This window comes from Babylonia areolata, chromosome 10 (assembly GCF_041734735.1).
Source record: "Babylonia areolata isolate BAREFJ2019XMU chromosome 10, ASM4173473v1, whole genome shotgun sequence".
Classification (NCBI taxonomy): domain Eukaryota; kingdom Metazoa; phylum Mollusca; class Gastropoda; order Neogastropoda; family Buccinidae; genus Babylonia; species Babylonia areolata.
The window spans coordinates 12,988,633-13,009,723 of NC_134885.1; the positions used below are offsets into that span (position 1 = coordinate 12,988,633).

The window sequence follows — 21,091 nt, forward strand, 5'->3', positions numbered from 1 at the left end:
AATTAAAATAAAATTAAAAAAACCCGCATCTGAACAGACTACAGTGAATCACCACATCAAACTCAGAGCTGAAGTGAAATCCACAGAAAAAGAAAAGTGCAGATGCACTTGAAGAGAGAGAGAGAACTCGGAACGTTTTTATTCAAGGATTAAGATTTTAGGCACAGAATCTGTCCTCGCTAATCTACATCTATTACAAATAGCACACACATAAATGAAAGGAAAAGGCTTTCATGCAGAAGGGTATACATAATGAAGAAAACAACCCCCCCGCACCCCCCCCCCCCCCCCCTCCCACACAGACACACCCACACCCGTGCACACACATGCATACACACATTGACGCTCACGCGCGAGCGCACACACATACATACACACACACGCACGGACACACACTGACAGCACCCCCTCCCTCCCCCCACACACTAAGATTGACAGATGGATAGGACAGTGAGTCACACAGAGAGAGAGAGAAAGAGAGAGAGAGAGAGAGAGAGAGAGATGTCATCAGTATAGAAGTTCCAGAAACATCCGGGTGTTCAAAAGGTACAGTATTGTTACTGTCTCTGAAATCTACGTGTGGCAAGTGCAACATACTACAGTGACTACCACCATCACCAATATTACTTGGATATTTGTCACGATTATGATAGAACGAAATGAATAGATTTATGTATGCATACTAAGAAATAGAAAATAGAAAAAAAGGAAAGAGCAAAACAAAACACGATGAAATGAGAAAGCAAGAAAAGAATAAGAGTGAGACAGACAGACAGGCAGATGGACAGAGAGAGCGAGAGACAGACAGATAGGCAGATGGACAGAGAGAGACAGTGGGAGACAGAGAGATAAACAGACAGACAGACAGAGAGGAAATAGAGTACATCCAATTGAAAAAAAAAGAAAAAAAAAGTTTATTCCCCAAACAGACACCCTCTTGACCAGCTAAACGACACAGACTGTGACAACACTTTAGCCTTTTGTTTCCTTTTAAGGATTCTACACATATTATATATATCTTTTCCACATTCTCTCTCTCTCTCTTTCTTAGTTCCCCCACCCCCCCTTGCCCCCCTCCCCTCCACTCCACCTCAACCGCCCCCCTTTTCATTCGAATATACAGCAATGTCGATTTCTAATTAATAATAACAATTATCATTATGATAGAAATGATAATGATCCAAATAATAATAATAATAATATCATTTATTTTCAGTCTAATGTCATCATCCTTTATGAACAGACTATAAATAAATAAACGAACAATATCATATAGAAGCCGTTTCTTTTTGCTTGAACATGCTTCCTCTTCGACTTTTCTGGATATTCTGAAAATCCCAAACATCTGCCTGGTATAGTGTTAGTATGGCCTGTCCACGTTCTACGTGGAACCATTCAGGAGTTTTGTTGTTTTTGTTTTGTTTTGTTTTTGTCGGTTTTTTGTTTGTTTGTTGGGGGTTACTTCAAAGACAAACTTTCTCTTCTGCGCAGTTTATTGGCGGACAGCATACAACGAATACATGCAATGCATTATGTACATCATGTTTTTTTTTTTATATCAATAGCCGTTTGAAATTTATATTGTCTGTATAACGCTGTCTTCACACCCAAAAGCGCCTTTCGCAACAGGTATTTCCCAACCCCATTTGACACGCTGCTCGCCAAGCTGGATGTACAACCCTTCTCCACCCACACTCCCCGACCCAGACAGCCCCCCCCCCCCCCATCACCACACTCCCCCCCCCACCCCCGGACCCACGCCGCCACCTCCCCTCCTCCCCCCGGCCCCGAAAACCCGGTCCCATCATCCACGCACGCACACATACACACACCAAACGCGCGCGTGTGCGCTGTACCCACTGAGATCGTGTTTATAGGTCAGTGGCTGTACCCCTCCAGCCCGTTTGACACCTGTGTATCACATCCACCTCAGCTGACACGGCAGTCGACGAGGCCACACCTTTCGTTCAGTGTCTCTCGTCCTGAACGCTCCGTCCTGAAGTCTGCTGTTCCTATTTTGTTGTGCTCCCCTAAAGGCTGCTGTCAACAGACATAATCATATCACTACAACTTCTTCATCATTCTCTGTCGCGCCAGTTCCACAAAAAGAAAGTTTTAAAAACTTACAGGTCCAAAGAAGAAGACAGAAGACAAAAGAAAAAGGTGTGAGTTTGGGTGTCAACAGTTTCGCTCGCTCTCTCTCCCTCCCAGGCAAGTTCTCTGCTTCGCGTCGTCCTTCAACGAAGATGGAGGGAAAGGCTTTGGGCGTGGTGCTGCTAGCTGGTGAGTGCAGATACAGCGTGTTGGTGATCGTGGTTGTAGGATTTAAATTAGAATGTTGATGCGTTTGCTTCGGACGCTGTTACTGTTGCTTTTGTTGTTATTGTTGTTGTTGTTGTTTAATTTGTTGGTGTTACAATCCTGGTTAGACAGACTTCGCAAAACAAATTGAAGAATACTTAAGTAGGCATGTGTTCATAAAAATTGATATTGATAAATCGAGAGATGGTTTAAAATGTGCAGGGTGTTTATGGTCAACCACAAATTAAGCTTCTCTTGGAACATACAAACGACTATTTCGCCACATGGACACAATGAACTCCTTTAAACATGTTAGAAAAATCGGTGTTTCAGCCCAGAAGATGATAGTTATTCAGTGGTTTATAAATGATAGTTGTGGTAAAGAACAAAAGTGCATGTTCAAGAAAGCGTCTCTGGTTGTAAGTGATGCTAACTACACTGGCTGCATGCATCGCTGTTTGCCGAAAATTCAGAATAAATTCACCGTACCCTCAACGGCTCCAAAATGAAACTTAGTTTACAAATGGTCCTTAACGTTTTGTGTAGAGTGTACACTTGTATGTGTGTGTGCGTGTGCGTGTGCGCGAGCTCCTCATCCGTCCATATCCCTCCCCCCACGCACACGCGCGCATCCCCCCTCCCCCCCATGCCCCCGCGAGCGCACGCGCGCACATACACACACACACACACACACACACACACGCGCGCGCGCGCGCGTCTTCTCTGCTTGCTTCAAAATAGCAGCTGAAAGTTTCAGATGAAAAATACCTAAGGTTACATGTATCTATCTAGCTATCTGTTTCAAAGAGAGGTATGGACAGTCCTTTCCTTTGTGGACCACCTACTTACGATCTGATAAGCGTCAATGCCCCGCGGAAGAGGAACCAGGATAGATTGAAATGTGCTTTAATCCCAAACCACAATGACTTGTATGTTACAGAAGACTTCACATATACCACATCGTTTTGACTCTCTCTCTCTCTCTCTCTCTCTCTCTCTCTCTCTGAGGCAATAAATATACGGAAAACGTCCATTATCGGTCCAGATACTCATTGATCAATTGAAAATTAGTATGGGTTCTATGAAAAAAAAAAGCATGGATAAAAAGGAAGGGCTACATTTGGATGGTCAATCTCGACATTGTAATTATTTGATGTGTTCGTGTTGATATGATGGGTTTTGATGTTGAGGCATGAATAATTATTTCAGGATTTATATGTACTTTAGTATGTGTTTGTATTGATATGATGTGTGTCGATATTACATGCGTGAATATTATTATATGATTTATTTGTGCTTTGTTTTCTGTGTACTGTTCAAACCTTGGAGACGAATAACTGAAAAAAAAGGCACATTACCCCCCTTGTCACATATTCTTTAATTAAGCTAATGACAAAGTGCCAAAGTGTCGCAAATCTCTTGTTAGTTTGTTGTTTCAGTTCTGGGTTTGTTTGGTTTTTTGTTTGTTTGTTTGTTTGGTTTTGGGGGTTTTTTTTGTTTGGTGTTTTTTTTTTTCTGTTCTATTCCATTTTTATCTATTTTGTACCATTTTGTTCTGATTAGTGCCTACTATGTCACCAGAGCTTTTCAGCTAATGACATTAAACATTTCAGTGTTCAGTGTTCTCTCTCTCTCTCTCTCTCTCTCTCTCTCTTTCTGTCACTATGAAGTACACAATCAAGCGCGCGCGCACAGATCTCTGCACTCATACTGGAACACGCACTCGTGCATACAATTCACACACGCGCACGCAAATGGACAATAATTAATTACAGGAGACACGCACGCAAATAACTAGTTACCCGAATAAAATATTACGTCTCCTGTCTAGTTATATGTATAACCACTTTCATAGTAGAAGTAGACAATGCCATTTGCTCCTTCTGCAGTTCTAAACTACTGTGTGCTTTTATTTATTTATCTATCTATCCTTCTATCTATCCGTCCATCTAACTATCTAACAATCATCTATCTATTTAATTTAGATATTTTTCTCTATCCCTATCTTTATGGACGATCTTAACCTGTGTAAATTTTGCAAAATACATGCAGAATTTTTTTCTGCATGGGACAAAAAACGCTTCTGACAACACAACAACAACAACAAAAAAAAAAAGGTTTGCCGCGTCTCTTTATATTTACATCATGCAGCCACTTTCGCAACGACCAGCAAGTATTCTGTGTCTGTTTTAACCCATTCATCCCCGAAGTGTTGACAGCCTCAGCAGGCTTCCATGTCATATTGATGGGGTTAAAAACGCAGAAAATATACATTTTTTCCCTCCAAATTTGCACATGAACATAAAAAAATAAATTAAAAAAACCTAGAAAAATTAGTTCCCTCCCTTTCCTTACTGTTTATGTATATGTAGGAACGTGATAACTTTTTAATGCGAACGACAACAACAACAAAACGCCAGATCAGTGCTCGGGCGCGGGGCCCAGTGAGTTAAGAGGCACCAGGCACTGCGCAGACATCCTGACAGTGAACACGTTGGCTCTGCTAGACAATGCCAAACGTGCACAAAAATTGATTAAGACTGAGCATATTTTTTTGTACTCTGCCAGACAATGGCAAACGTGCACACACAAAAATGATTAAGACTGAGCATTTTTTTTTTTCGTTTCGCATCCAGTTAAAAAGACATCCATTCTGTTTCGGTAGCGTTTGGAAATCTTGTCACTATCTGCTGCTTTGTTGTTGTTTGTTTGTTTGTGTTGGTGTTTTTTGATAGTTCATTCAACCCTTTTTTCCTGACTGTACATTACGTTGAATCAGACTCAGAATCAGAATCAATTCTAATGTCAGTTAAACCTTAACAAGTTTTATAAGACACGCATGCAAAGTTTCATGAAACCACGCACAAAAAAAGCAAAAAACAAAACAGATAAATAGTGAACAAGATATTGAATCACTCCTGCACGCTATGGCGTTTTTGGCAGCAGTTATCTTTAAAAATTATGCAAGTTTCAACCAAGTTATAACTCAAGCCCATTGACACCAGTTCAGGAACGTTAACTGTCGCAATCCCCTTGCCGGCTAAGTTTAGATTGGGTATGTCATCAGTGAAACAGTAAATTGCACAAGCGATTGTGTGCCATGTTCATGGTTTCTGCCCTTTCTGTAGCAATACAATTGAAAACAAAATACATTTTGTTTTTGTATGTCTAAACTTTAAGGATCTGACAGAAGAGTAAACACTAACATTATTACATGAATACTACAGATGCCCAACATTGTCCAAATTTCTTTGATCTAAGCTTGCGAAAGTGTTAGGAATACTATTGAAATTGTCGATGTCTAGGCCATATACAGAGAACTTAATCAGAGAATCAAATGCCTCGGTGATACTCGATTAAATTCAGAACCAACGCCTCTACCACACCATTCTTCATGGAAAAGACCACAGGCACCAACAACTTGACCACCAATACATCCTTTTAAACTCACCACTACAGACTATGATTAATTACTACACATTACATTCACTGTATTTTTTCTAACTCCTAGTTAAGGGCCTGGTCTGACAGTTAAAACTATCTTTTAAACGTGACTATGATTAATTAATGCACGCTGAATTTGCCGTATTTTTTCTAACTACTATTTAAGGGCCAGAGGTCTTAGATTTGTCTCTGCACAAGATTCAGCGCTATATAGACACTATCATTATATTATTATTATTATTATTATTATTAAAACTATTTTCTAAAACTCACACTCACACACAGAGGTAGTAAAACTATTTTCTAAAACTCACACTCACACACAGAGGTAGTAAAACTATTTTCTAAAACTCACACTCACACACAGAGTTAATGAAATCCGGTCCCAGGACCATATTTCTTTGGCTACGCTCAGTATTGTGCAATACTGTGCTTGTGCCCCACAGCATGAAGAAAGAGGGTGGGAAGAAGGGAGGGGATCAGTAGATAGGAGGGACGTGTGTCTTCACGAAGCTACGCAAATACATAATTTAACTCTCTCCATACGAACGGCGAAAGAGACGACGTTAACAGCGTTTCACCCCAGTTACCATCATCAAAATATTGCAAGCGGAAGGCTCTTATACTGAAGAGGTGAATGTTGACAAAGAATACCACAGTTCTGACGACGGAAGCTAAAGGCTGGGTCATTCAGACACCCACTGGACATCCGAGGGGTCTGTGTAGAGGAGAAGAGAGGACTGGCCGTACTGAGTGAGTTAAGACAGTGACCCGATAAAACGATTGCGCGCAAGTGTCTATGACATTCTTCATACATACATATATACATACATACCGCATGTTCATACCTCGGCGTCAGTCTATTATTCATTTGAGAGTGTATGCGCCGCACCTAGGAAAACACCACCAAGTTAGGAAAATACAACACAGCAGTCGGTAAACACTACAGGGTGTGTGGACATAGGAACACACGTTTACAATGCATAAGATACCATCAACCCTGTTTCCTCCAGTCCAAACCCCAATCTCGGTAAACACAACCCCCCCTGCAGCAGACGACACTTAACGTTTCGATCGACTGCGTTCGAGCTTCTTTTCTCGGTGTGTCTTTTGATTATTTTATTTCGCCTCCATCAACGGGAAAACAAATGAAACTGCAGGCAGGAAAAAAAAAAGAAAAAAAAAAAGGGTGGCGCTGTATTATAGCGACGCGCTCTCCCTGGGGAGAGCAGCCCGAATTTCACACAGATAAATCTGCTGTGATAAAAAAAAAAAAACAAATACAAATACAAATGTTTGAGTGCCAAATGGACACTCTCGACAGAAAATTTCCGTGCCCGAGCCAACTTTTCGTACCATCTGCACCCGGGCACCCGCTAAATTCGAACACTGCCCCCCTCCCCCCCAAACCCCCCTCCCTACCCCCCCCCCCCCCCCCCCCCCCCGCCCCCCTTGATCCTCTTCTACCTTTCTTTGTTAGTTTAAAACATTTTCAGGTGAAAATAACAAATTGTCTGCAATCATCAGTATGTGCGACAGGTCATCAAACTCTTCCTCCTCCACACATATCTAGTGGCCCTCCCAAAAAAGTCAGTCCGTTGTTTCGGAACATGAAAAGGCGTGGACAGCCGTGGTGGATCTCTCTCCCTCTCTCTCTCCCTCTCTCTCCCTCTCCCTCTCTCTCCCCCCTCTTTCTCTCTCTACCTTTCCCAACTTCCAATGAATATATATATATAATTATATATACATATATAAATGTACATACATATGTGTGTGTATATTACCCATCACCAATACATTTTCATTCACTCTCATCAACCCTTTACCTCTCATTTCCACCTCCCCTCCCCCTTCCCCATCCTCTCCGCCCCCACCCCCACACAGACAAGCGGTGGAAGGGGAGCGGTGAAGACAACGTGTCACGAAGTTGCGAAACTTTGCACACGATGGGTGAGCCTGAACTGCGCACACACAGGCGGAAACTGTTATCTGAACCGCGGGCCCTTTGTCCCGTTGGCCTCGGCCAGTCCCGTGCTTTGCTACCCATGGACTTGTGGACCCAATGTAGGTCCGCGCAACTAAAGAAGAACAAACTCCCCTGCCGAGCGTGCTGTCAGTGTAGATAAGTGTGCGCGAGGGGGGTAGAGGGGAAGGAATGAATACGCTTGCAAGAATTTGTACACATTATTTTGAGAGAGATAAGGTAGGGGGGGGGGGGGGGGGAGAGAGAGAGAGATAATATTACTAATCACACGTATGCAAAGTATGTGGGTCAACCTTGAATATTTTGGTGATTTTACGTAGTACCCCTCCAACCCCCCCCCCCCCAACACACACACACACACACACAGTTCAGGCGTCACGTCGACAGTCTAGTCTCTACAAACACCTGCGCGTTCAGCTCAGCATTGAGCAAGAGCACGTGATGCGTTCCTCAGTCATCATCGTCTGCAGCCACCCAGGCCACCCGCCGTTTTGCACGGATGGCTGCACACAGTGAATGCGGGTGGATCAAACCACCCCTGAACTGGCAGGTATCTTCCCTCACTCCACCCAGGTGTGAACGGGTACCTGTGAAGGTTACAGCGGCGGAGGGAGTGTGAGTGATGGCCTAGATGTAACGCGTCTGCCTCGGAAGCGAGAAAATCCTGAGCGCGCTGGTTCACGGTATTTTCTCCCCCTTCACTAGACCTTGAGTGGTGGTCTGGATGCTAGGCATTCGGATGAGACCATAAACCGAAGTTCCGTGCGCAGCATGCACGTAGCGCACGTAAAAGAACTCACGGCAACAAAAGGGTTGTCCCTGACAAAATTCTGTAGAAAAATCCACTTCTATCTATAGGTAAAACAAACACAACTGCACGCAGGAAAAAAAAAGAGTAAAAAAAAAAGGGTGGCGCTCTCAGTGTAGCCACGCGCTCTCCCTGGGGAGAGCAGCCCTAATTCCACACAGAGAAATCTGTTGTGACAAAAAAGAGAAATACTAGAGGATAGATATCTCTAATACACAAGTGTATGTTGGCGTGATTGAAGCCTGGATGAATGACACAGGAAACGAATGATGAGCGCCTAAAGGCAGTTGTCAGTGTGCTCTGCCAACTTAGGTATCCTGTTGTGCAAATGACTATGCAAAGTGCATCTCTTAAAGAAGAGGGGTGGGGGTAGTGATGGGCGTGGTGGTGGAGGACCTGCATTCAGCAAGATAAGGCTGGGTGAACTGGAAGGAGGGGGTTTGGGGGTGGGGACGGAGGGGGTGGTGGGGGGGAGTAAAGTTACTGAAGATCCCCGACTTCCCCCATCAACTTCAGCTGCGGTTACCGTCGCCCAGTTTCTGTCTACGAACAATATAATTTAATATAGACCGTCGCGTCCTTGTAGTTTGTCCTGCAAAACAGTCACCTGACACGGCTCATGACGATGAAACCACACCACTCACTGGGGGAGGGGGCCCCTCGATGTATTCCCTGTCATGAGCCTCTCACCGTGAAACACTTTTTCCTTGACTCTTGGGATCTGCATGACGTTAGACACAGACATTACATGGCAGATTCTCTGAAGACTTTCCTTGACTGTTGGGATCTGCATGACGTTAGACACAGACATGACATGGCAGATTCTCTGAAGACCTTGTTTCGTGATGTCCTTCCGTGGACGCTGATGGACTTCTTGAAACAAGTGAACATTTTTGATCAGATTTGAAGGTCTTAAACTATGGAAGGTTTTTAAACTTTGAGTGGAAAGCTTATAGCGGTGACAAGGTGTTTGTTTTGTTTTTTTGTTGTTGTTTTTTGTTTCTTTTTTTAAATTTCTTTTATTTTTACCCTTGACTTCAAGGTCGGTACTAACGTGGCAAAAGCCTTCAGGTGGATTTTGTAGTCGGCGAGGCTCAAAGCACCATAGTTTGATTTGATTTGATTTGACCCCACTCATTTACATTTCTGATGAGCGAAAAATCACTAAGACATTTTCCAAAGAAGCTGGCGTTGGCGGATGTGAACTTAAAAATAAATCGTTCCCTTACGTACGTATAATAACCTATTTCCGTCAGCCTGTGTGTGTGTGTGTGTGTGTGTGTGTGTGTGTGTGTGTGTGTGTGTGTGTGTGTGTCTGTGTCTGTGTCTGTGTCTGTGTGTGTCTCAGTGTCTGTGTTTGTCTGTCTGTCTGTCTCTCTCTGTCTCTCTCACTCTCTCTCCCTCCCCCTAACTCTCTCTCTCTCTCTCTCTCTCTCTCTCTCTCTCTCTCAAATTTAGGGTTAAAACAGGATTATTTAACAGTTGATCATAATATGTTTACACAATTTTGCACTCATTCAAAAGCAGTCCACATTTGATAGAAAAATGTATGTTGCTTTATAGATTCCGAGAAGGCATTCGACACTGTATCGAGGGAGGTTCATTGACATATCGTATTTAACAATGGTATTAAGGAAATTATATCGATGTATAAAAAAAAACCGTGCTCCATATCGTAAGGGCTAGAATTAGGACTGAAACACAATTTACTGGTTGTATTAATTGTAGTAATGGTGTAAATAAGGTGAACCCTGTTCTTTTCTGTTTGTTCATTAACACACTCAGTACGGCCAGTCCTCTCTTCTCCTCTACACAGACCCCTCGGATGTCCAGTGGGTGTCTGAATGACCCAACCTTTAGCTTCCGTCGTCAGAATTGTGGTATTCTTTGTCAACAAACACCTCTTCAGTATAAGAGCCTTCCACTTGCAATATTTTGATGATGGTAACTGGGGTGAAACGCTGTTAACGTCGTCTCTTTCGCCGTTCGTATGGAGAGAGTTAATGTGTTGGCTCCAAAGATGATTTATGAAAGAAGGCACGATGCAAATATAAGTAATATTATTGAATTGCTTATTCTTTTGTTTGCTGACGACATTGCGTTCTTATCAGAACTGATTGGTTTACAGACACAGTTAACCAGTCTTTACAATGCCTCAACTCAGTTACAACTTAAAGTTAATATAGATCACTGGGACTGCGAGAAAGAAACCCGGGTGTGGCCTTGTTTGGCGGACTCGGAATATGTGGCGCGGAAGTAATGCTACTGAAACGGTGCAGACGATGGGGCAGCAATAAAAAGAGAGAGAGAGAGAGAGAGAGAGAGAGAGAAGGTTATAAGGATGAGAGTAGCATTGTAGTTTTTAGGACGGAGATGGTTTTATGATAGGACTCAGATGACAGCTGCAAATCCATATCGTTATCCAGGAATAATGTTCTTTAGTTTCAATTAGCATGTTAGGATTTGGCAAGCTCGGGTAAAAGGGTTGCATTTAGTATCATGTGTAAAATGTGTTAAGTGAATAGTAATTCTATAATCCTTTTGAATAAATTGTTTTATGCCCAGGTGCAGCCCATTCTGTTTTATGGTGCAATGAAAGAGAGACAGACAGACAGAGACAGAGAGAGAGAGAGACAGAGAGAGAGAGAAAGGGACAGAGAGAAAGGAACGAGAGAGAAATGCTAATAATGCTAATAATAATAATAATAATAACTAACTTGCGAATACAATTAGAAACGTTTTACGAAATGTGATAGAATGAAAGATACTGATTATTGTATGATTTGAAAAAGAAAAGAAGCAGCAGAACTATGCTTCATCACACACACACACACACACACACACACACACACACACACACACACACACACGCGCGCGCGCGCACAGAGAGAGAGAGACACAGAGTCAGAGAGAGGTGGGTGCGTGTTAGCTGAGCAAACAGCAGTGGAACAGCTTGTCGTGGTGAACATTGTATTTTGAGATGAATACACCTGACCGACTTTGGTGCCAGGTGGACATAGGCTTACACATACACCATTCACAGAAAGTTCAGGACGACTTCATAAAAGCAAGTACTAATTCTTATTTCATTCTATAAAAAGTTGGGGTTTTTTGTTGTTGTTTTTAGATCGAGAGAGTCTACCACTGACATTTTATTGAACACATATACGGCTGTTTCAGGCGCACACGCATCATGAAGAGCTTGACAAATTGAATTATCGATCGTTTTGCCAAAAAAAATCGAGTTAATCAGTGGTTTATAGACGATAAACGTAGGTTTCTATTGGAAACAGACTGCAAGAAGGCACTTCTCATCATGAGTGATGCATATTGCACTGGCTGAGAACACAGCTGTTAGCAAAACAACAGCAGCAGCAACAACAACAACAACAACAACAACATAACAACACAAGAGAGGCAAGGCCTTCAAGACTCACATCCATTCCATTCCATTCATTCTCCTGCCCGGGATGGGCGTAGAGGAGACATGAGGGACGATTCCGAAGTCAGACGACGCCATCCGGTTCTATCTTCTGCCTGTCGTATCAGCGTAGCGCTATCCATATTGGTCCATTCCTTGATGTTGTCCATCCAGCATTTGGCTTGCCTCCCTCTTCGCCTACCACCCTCTAGCGTTCCCTGTAGAACTGTCTTTTGCAGTGAATTGTGGCGTGTCACATGCCCGAACCATGACAGCTTCCTCCTTTTGACCACTGCTAAGAGTGGTTCCAGTGGACCCACTAGCATAGTTATTTGGCTCTTGACAAAGTCATTGGTCTTTCTGTCCTTCCATGAGATTCCAAGCAGTCGTCTGAAGCATTTTGTCTCAAACGTCTGGACTTTCCTAGTAGTCTCTGCTGTTAAAGTCCAACTTTGACATCCATACAGCAGTATGGATAGCACCAGGGATCGGTACAGTTTGATCTTTGTTGGAAAGCTGATCTCTCTGCTCTTCCACTCATTCCCCTCCTCACCCCCCATCCCCTACACACATACACACACACAGACACACGCACAGACACACACACACACACACACACACAAACACACACACACACACACACACAACCCCCCACCCCCACCCCCCCATCACCCCCTCCCTCCACACACACACAAACAAACAAACAAACAAACAAACACACAAAACACAACAACAAAAAGTTGTAAACAAAAACAAAACCACGTGGCAGGACTTGGCCTGCTGGCGGGCAGCGCACGTGCTGACAGTCACGGAGGGGGGATGGTGCCAGAGGGGTGCAACGGGACCGACGTCCGCCAGTGCTTCACGCCCTTCATGGGCTCTGGGGTCCTGGTGCCCTACGCCAGCGGCAACAAGACCCTGATCGACGAGGCCGCGGAGGTGGCCGCCGCCAACCCGCAGATCTGGAGGCAGGTTTGTGGGTGAGTATCGGACTGGACGAGTCTGCTTGGTGTTGGTGCTGTTGTTGTTTGTTGTTTGTTGTTGATGCTCTTCTTCTGTTGTTGTTTGTTGTTGTTGTTGTTGATACTCTTCTTCTGTTGTTGTTTGTTGTCGATGATGATCTTCCGTTGTTGTTTGTTGTTGATGTTGATGATCTTCTGTTGTTTGTTGTTGATGATATTCTGTTGTTGTTGTTGTTGTTGTTGTTGATGATGATCTTCTGTTGTTGTTTGTTGTTGATGATCTTCTGTTGTTATTTGTTGTTGGTGGTGGTGATCTTCTGTTTGTTGTTGTTGATGATGTTGATGATCTTCTGTTGTTGCTGTTGATGTTGTTGTTGATTGTCTTTTGTTGTTGTTGTTGATGATGTTGATGATCTTCTGTTGTTGTTTGTTGTTGTTCATGATCTTCTTCTTCATTTGTTGTTGCTGTTGGTGATGACGATGTTGTTCTTCTGTTGTTGTTTGTTGATGTTGATGATGATCTTGTGGTGTTGTTGTTGTTGTTGTCGTTTTTGTTGTTGATGATGCACTGTTGTTGTTCTGACTAAAACGAATGACTGGTGGAACCGTTGAGTGTCTGACTAAAACGAACGATTAATGGAACCGTTGAATGTCTGACTAAAACGAATGATTAATGGAACCGTTGAATGTCTGACTAAAACGAACGATTAATGGAACCGTTGAGTGTCTGACTAAAACGAACGGCTAATGGAACCGTTAAGTGTCTGACTAAGGCGAACGACTAATGGAACTGTTGAGATTTTGACTAAAACGAACGACTAATGGAACCGTTGAGTGCCTGACTAAAACGGGCGACTAATGGAACCGTTGAGTGTCTGACTAAAACGAATGACTAATGGAACCGTTGAGTGTCTGACTAAAACGAACGACTAATGGAACCGTTGAGTGTCTGACTAAAACGAATGACTGGTGAACCGTTGAGTGTCTGACTAAAACGAACGACTAATGGAACCGTTGAGTGTCTGACTAAAACGAATGATTAATGGAACCGTTGAGTGTCTGACTAAAACGAACGACTAATGGAACCGTTGAGTGTCTGACTAAAACGAATGACTGTTGGAACCGTTGAGTGTCTGACTAAAACGAATGACTGTTGGAACCGTTGAGTGTCTGACTAAAACGAACGACTAATGGTATGGTTGAATCCGTGACTAAGGTAAATGACTGGTGACACTGTTGAGTGTCTGACAAAAAAACGAACGACTGGTGGAACCGCTGAGTGTCTGACTAAAACGAACGACTAATGGTATGGTTGAATCCGTGACTAAGGTAAATGACTGGTGACACTGTTGAGTGTCTGACAAAAAAACGAACGACTGGTGGAACCGCTGAGTGTCTGACCACACGACAAGCGGACGGACTCCCAGAGTCAAGGGTGGTGTCGTTGCCTTGCAGTGCCGCGGAGACCGCTGTGAGCTGTCTGAGGCCCGCGGAGGCCAAGTGCTTGTCAGAGTCCCAGGCGGCCAATTTCACGGACTTGCTCCACCTCGACTTCAAAGTCCCCACCGTCGCCGACACTCTGCACCTCTGGGAGAGCCTGTGCACGAACTGTAAGAATGGCCAGTCTGTCCCTGTCTGTCGGCCTGGTCGGCTGGCTGGCTGGCACATATGCGCACAACCACACACACACACACACACACACACACACACACACACACACACACACACACACACACACACACACACACACACAGAGGCAGACAAACAACAGAAGAGACATACAGACAGACTGACAGAGACACACAATATTGTGAAACCTCCACACAGGATTTCTGGCTTCCGCTAGTATGCAGTATACAGTTGTCCCCACTCAAGTCGACTTCGCTTTAATTAACATCACCTTCTTTATCTCTGTGAACTTTCCCCCGCTTAACTCGATCGACCTCGTGTAAGTGGATTCCTCGCATACGTCGCCCAAATTTATGTGTCCCAGTAAAGCTTGTGTGTGTGTGTGTGTGTGTGTGTGTGTGTGTGTGTGTGTGTGTGTGTGTGTGTGTGTGTGTGTGTGTGTGTGTGTGTGTGTAGTTTGCTTTGTTTTTGTGTGTGTATGTAACTTTGCTGTGATTGTGAATTTGGTATGTATAGTATCGTATTTTTGAAAGCATCTAGAGCAGTTATCTGAATAGAGTGCTATATAGGTATCCATCATGATCATGATGTATTTGCTTAGAAAACTTGTCAACGCTTCTCTCTCTCTCTCTCTCTCTCTCTCTCTCTCTCTCTCTCTCTCTCTCTCTCTCTCTCCCTCCCTCTCTCTCTCTCTCTCTCTCTCTCTCTCTCTCTCTCTCTCTCTCTCTCTCTCTGTGTGAGTGTGTAACTGAATGTTCGATGAATTATCGAAGAGAGTTTTGTACATAACTCTTTCGTGTCTGTTGTACAGATGTTTACTGCGGGAGTATTATGCAGAATTGCAGCAGCAGTTTCGCTGACATCATTCCAGTCCTGAACGCGGGTCAAGCTAACCTGTCGGACCCAAACTTGTGCAGGTACGTCGTCCAAAGGTGAAAGAGCCCACGGCAACAAAAGGGTTGTTCCTGACAAAGTTCTGAAGAAAACTCCACTATAACATGTATGTGTGTGCGTGCGCGTGACTGAAACCTGAATGAACGACACAGGAAACGAATGATGAGCGTCTGCAGGCTGGTGTCAGTCGGCTCTACCCATGTTGGCAACCTGTTGTGCAAATGACTCCGTATTTGAAAAAAAAGGTTTAAAACTGGGTCACTGACCGAGGATAGGCGCGCTATAAGTGTCTATGATTATAGTTTGTTCGTTCATTGATGCCTTCTTTCTTTCTTCCTTCCTTTCTTTCTCTGTTTTCTTTCTTTCGCCTTTGTTTCTTTCTTTCGTTCGTTCGTTCTTTCTTTATTTTCATTTCCCTCCCTTATTTTACGTATTCGTCATTTCTCTCATTCATTCGTTCATTTGTTCGCTCGCTCATTCTGACGTTCTTTCATTCATCCGTTCGTTCGCTGGCTCGATCGTTCCTTTTTGTTCGTTGGTTTGAACGAACGAAAATAGGATGGGGAAAGGCGTTTTCGGAACACTTCGGTTTTCGCTGTCCGAAAGGGCCTCCTTTAATTAACGGAGGAAGGTGGCAGAATGGTTAAGACTCTTTATCAGCCAATACAATGTCCGTGAGGGTGTGGGTTCGAATCCTGGTTTTGCCCTTTATCCCAAGTTTGACTGCAAAATCAAGCCGAGTGCCTTGGGCTTATCGTACACCCCCCCCCGGGCCCCCCTCCCCTTCCCCATACCACCAGGAATGATGCAGACAAAATGTTTTTCGGTGTCTGCTGAACTCCATTTTACATGTTCTCAAGAAAACAATTAGGACGCACAAGAGTTACAGCCCGTGGCACGAGTAGCCTCTCACGCCTCAGTCAACGAAATGAAGACAAGTTCAACTTCAAACCCTCATAACGATCGTATCTATATGAGGGAAACCACCACATGTTATATGCTTTTCTTTTTTCAATAGGGTCGTTTATATTCGAACTGATAATCTGAAATTGAAATATCTTCATTCATTCTTTCACAACTAAGGCTTGTATTGGCCAGCTATTAGATGTTCGACGAAATAACGTAGAATAGTCCGGTTGTTGTATTTTATCACTTCAGTATCAATCTTTTCAAAATTATTCATATACAGAGATTTGAGGGGGCCTTTTAAGAATTATTCCATTACATTTGAATGAACGTTTCACCCTTTGGGGAGTCGCAATGTTCGAGTTACTTCCCCTACCTCCAATGTAGTTTTGCCAGGAGTCGCCTTTGAGTCGAAAAATCGTGTTTTTTGTGGAGAGGATTTAGATATGTGTGGGAGTCTTTCGACTGTCTTTATATTTACAAACGGCAGCAAATTTAGTCACAGAAGCTTCACGACCCCCACTATGCACATGCCTGTCTGCAAATTCCTATATCCTGAACCCACAGCATGGATACCAGGAGATTGCTACAAACGTTTCATTATCGGTTAGCCGTTTAAGGACCTCCACAAAAGATGAAGAAAGTGCTCAGCAACAGCTAACAACTTCTAAGCATTCTTTCGAGCATTGGAGAAAGCATTTTACAAGCCAGACTGCATCTTCTGCAACAGAGAAGTAGGAAAGAAAACTAATTATAGAAATAAACATGAGGCACCAAAAGGACGTACAGTATTTGAATATGAAGCCAGGAAAATGGTGCTGTAAGTTGGAGAACAGAAATAAAGGATGAAAAGCACTTACGCTTTGACATTTTAGCATCGAAAGCAAGTTATCACCACAGCTGCTGCAGGCAAACCCTGAGAAACCTAGTCTGTTTGAGAAGCACTGACAAAGAATCTGAACCAGGCTAGGAGAAACTAGAGGACTGACACGGGTTTACTTGCGAACACATGTGCCAAGTGACTGATATGTGCGATATACACATAAAGCTTCCAGATCTGACGCTACCGAGGCCCAGAAGATGGAAAGAAAAATCAATACAAGCTGACGCTCTTGGCAGAAAACGTAGTTTTCTTCTCTTTAGTCGTACCTCAGTTCAGGTCTGAAACACATTTCCTCTCTTCTTCTTCTTCTTCTCTTCTTCTTCTTCTCTTCTTCTTCGTTCGTGAGCTGCAACTCCCATGTACACTCATGTGTACACGAGTGGGCTTCTACGTGTATGATCGTTTTTACCCCCCGCCTTGTAGGCAGCCATACTCCGTTTTCGGGGATGAATCGAATTTCTACTGACTAGGTAGGACATCCCATCTGTCGAACATCACCACCAGCCAGCTGGAGGTTCCAAGTCTCAGTTTTCAAAAACCTCCGTGATCATGACATGATTGTATTCTAGTGCAGACTGCAAACGTTATCATGACATGATTGTATTCTGGTGCAGACTGCAAACGTGAATCATGACATTATTGTATTTTGGTGCAAATTGCAAACGTGAATCATGACATGATTGTATTCTGGTGCAGATTACAAACGTGAATCATCAGTGATACAAACGCACGGTGGTTATTATTCCCAGCCTTGGTTCGTGCAGCGGGTGCTGGTATCAGCTGTGTGGTGTTGTGGGCAGGTCGGCACAAGAGCTGCAGCACTGCCTTGTACGGGACATCCCCGTTGAATGCCGCTCTGTATATTCAGTACGAAAGGCGGGCGAGGGGATCAGACTGGCCACAGGCTATTGCGGTAAGACAGAGGGAAGACGGAGATAGAGAGGGGGGGGGGGGGATGTGTAAATGAAAGGAGTACTAAAATTCTGTCAATGGGAAATCATTTACAGCTTAGTCTTTTGTGAAAGATTATGACTCTCAAACTAGGAGGCAGAATTGCACTGGCTCTTTGTGCTGCAGCCTTGTGGGCTGGTTGGCATTTGGGAACCATCTCAACGCCGACTGTCCTAAAACCCTCTTGGCCGAGAGAGTGGGGATGTAACTTGGGCAAGACATTCTCCACTATAATCAAATTCTAGCCCAAATAGACGGAACAGCAGTTGCCTCCTCTGCTGTTCTAATGGTCATAGTCGGACTCGACTGACTATCACACACACACACACACACACACACACACACACACTAAAATTCTGTGCTATTTCTGCTGTTGATGTTTGTGTGTGTTCTTCATTCCTTCGTGTTGTTGATGTTTATTTGTGTTTTGTTGTTTATCTGTGTTGTTGTTATTGATGTTTGTGTGTTTGTTCGCGGTACTGATGTTTGTGTGTTTGTTCGTGTTAATGACGTGTGTGTGTTTGTGTATTATGTGCTTATGTTTATTCATTTTGCTTACGCGTGGCCCCTTTGCGGTCGCCTGAGCTATATTGAACACGATAAGATTTGAAGTTTAGATGTGTTGTAGGTCATCCGTATTGTTGCTTGTGTGTGTGATTGGTTGATATTCGTGTTGTTGATGTGTTGTTCGTTATTGGTGATTATTCGTGTTGTTTATTCGTGTTAGTTATATTTATTGTTGATGCTTGTGTTATGCAATGATGATGGCGGTTGTTGATAGTCACGGGTGCTTTTGTTGATGGTGTTGCTGATTATGTGTGGTTGATGGTGTTGCTGATTATGTGTGGTTGATGGTGTTGCTGATTATGCGTAGTTGGTGGTGTTGCTGATTGGTATGTGTGGTTGATGGTGTTGCTGATTGGTATGTGTGGTTGATGGTGTTGCTGATTATGCGTGGTTGGTGGTGTTGCTGATTGGTATGTGTGGTTGATGGTGTTGCTGATTGGTATGTGTGGTTGATGGTGTTGCTGATTATGCGTGGTTGGTGGTGTTGCTGATTGGTATGTGTGGTTGATAGTGTTGCTGATTATGTGTGGTTGATAGTTTTGTTGATTATGTGTGGTTGATAGTGTTGTTGATTATGTGTGGCTGATGGTGTTGCTGATTGGTATGTGTGGTTGATAGTGTTGCTGATTATGTGTGGTTGATAGTGTTGTTGATTATGTGTGGCTGATGGTGTTGCTGATTGGTATGTGTGGTTGATAGTGTTGCTGATTATGTGTGGTTGATAGTGTTGTTGATTATGTGTGGCTGATGGTGTTGCTGATTGGTATGTGTGGTTGATAGTGTTGCTGATTATGTGTGGCTGATGGTGTTGCTGATTGGTATGTGTGGTTGATAGTGTTGTTGATTATGTGTGGCTGATGGTGTTGCTGATTGGTATGTGTGGTTGATAGTGTTGCTGATTATGTGTGGCTGATGGTGTTGCTGATTGGTATGTGTGGTTGGTGGTGTTGCTGATTATGTGTAGTTGGTGGTGTTGCTGATTGGTATGTGTGGTTGGTGGTGTTGCTGATTGGTATGTGTGGTTGATGGTGTTGCTGATTATGTGTGGTTGGTGGTGTTGCTGATTGGTATGTGTGGTTGATGGTGTTGCTGATTATGTGTGGTTGATGGTGTTGCTGATTGGTATGTGTGGTTGATGGTGTTGCTGATTGGTATGTGTGGTTGATAGTGTTGCTGATTATGTGTGGTTGATAGTGTTGTTGATTATGTGTGGTTGATAGTGTTGTTGATTATGTGTGGCTGATGGTGTTGCTGATTGGTATGTGTGGTTGATAGTGTTGCTGATTATGTGTGGTTGATAGTGTTGTTGATTATGTGTGGCTGATGGTGTTGCTGATTGGTATGTGTGGTTGATAGTGTTGCTGATTATGTGTGGTTGATAGTGTTGTTGATTATGTGTGGCTGATGGTGTTGCTGATTGGTATGTGTGGTTGATAGTGTTGCTGATTATGTGTGGCTGATGGTGTTGCTGATTGGTATGTGTGGTTGATAGTGTTGTTGATTATGTGTGGCTGATGGTGTTGCTGATTGGTATGTGTGGTTGATAGTGTTGCTGATTATGTGTGGCTGATGGTGTTGCTGATTGGTATGTGTGGTTGGTGGTGTTGCTGATTATGTGTAGTTGGTGGTGTTGCTGATTGGTATGTGTGGTTGGTGGTGTTGCTGATTGGCATGTGTGGTTGATGGTGTTGCTGATTATGTGTGGTTGGTGGTGTTGATGATTGGTATGTGTGGTTGATGATGTTGCTGATTATGTGTGGTTGGTGGTGTTGCTGATTGGCATGTGTGGTTGATGATGTTGCTGATTATGTGTGGTTGGTGGTGTTGATGATTGGTATGTGTGGTTGATGATGTTGCTGATTGGTATGTGTGGTTGGTGGTGTTGCTGATTGGTATGTGTGGTTGGTGGTGTTGCTGATTATGTTTGAATGATCGATGGTGTTACTGATTGGCACATGTCGTTGATGGTGTTGCTGATTGGTATGTGTGGTTGATAGTGTTGCTGATTATGTGTGGCTGATGGTGTTGCTGATTGGTATGTGTGGTTGATAGTGTTGCTGAATATGTGTGGCTGATGGTGTTGCTGATTGGTATGTGTGGTTGATAGTGTTGCTGATTATGTGTGGTTGGTGGTGTTGCTGATTATGTGTGGTTGATGGTGTTGCTGATTGGTATGTGTGGTTGATGGTGTTGCTGATTGGTATGTGTGGTTGATAGTGTTGCTGAATATGTGTGGCTGATGGTGTTGCTGATTGGTATGTGTGGTTGATAGTGTTGCTGATTATGTGTGGTTGGTGGTGTTGCTGATTATGTGTGGTTGATGGTGTTGCTGATTGGTATG

The 21,091-nt window shown here is 43.5% G+C and overlaps 1 protein-coding gene across 2 annotated transcripts in view; it reads left to right on the forward strand.

Moving 5' to 3' along the window:
* The first annotated feature begins 1,882 nt into the window (after positions 1-1,882).
* LOC143286798 (uncharacterized) overlaps positions 1,883-21,091 on the forward strand; it is a 37,989-nt gene continuing 18,780 nt past the window's right edge. For both annotated transcript variants that reach the window (XR_013055856.1, XM_076594588.1), the window contains exons 1-5: positions 1,883-2,283; positions 12,728-12,938; positions 14,376-14,530; positions 15,361-15,466; positions 18,033-18,145. Coding sequence is in view for 1 of the 2 variants with exons in the window: in XM_076594588.1 (XP_076450703.1) it covers positions 2,247-2,283; positions 12,728-12,938; positions 14,376-14,530; positions 15,361-15,466; positions 18,033-18,145 (622 nt within the window). In the remaining variant the exon portion in view is untranslated. The remainder of the gene's footprint in view (positions 2,284-12,727; positions 12,939-14,375; positions 14,531-15,360; positions 15,467-18,032; positions 18,146-21,091) is intronic.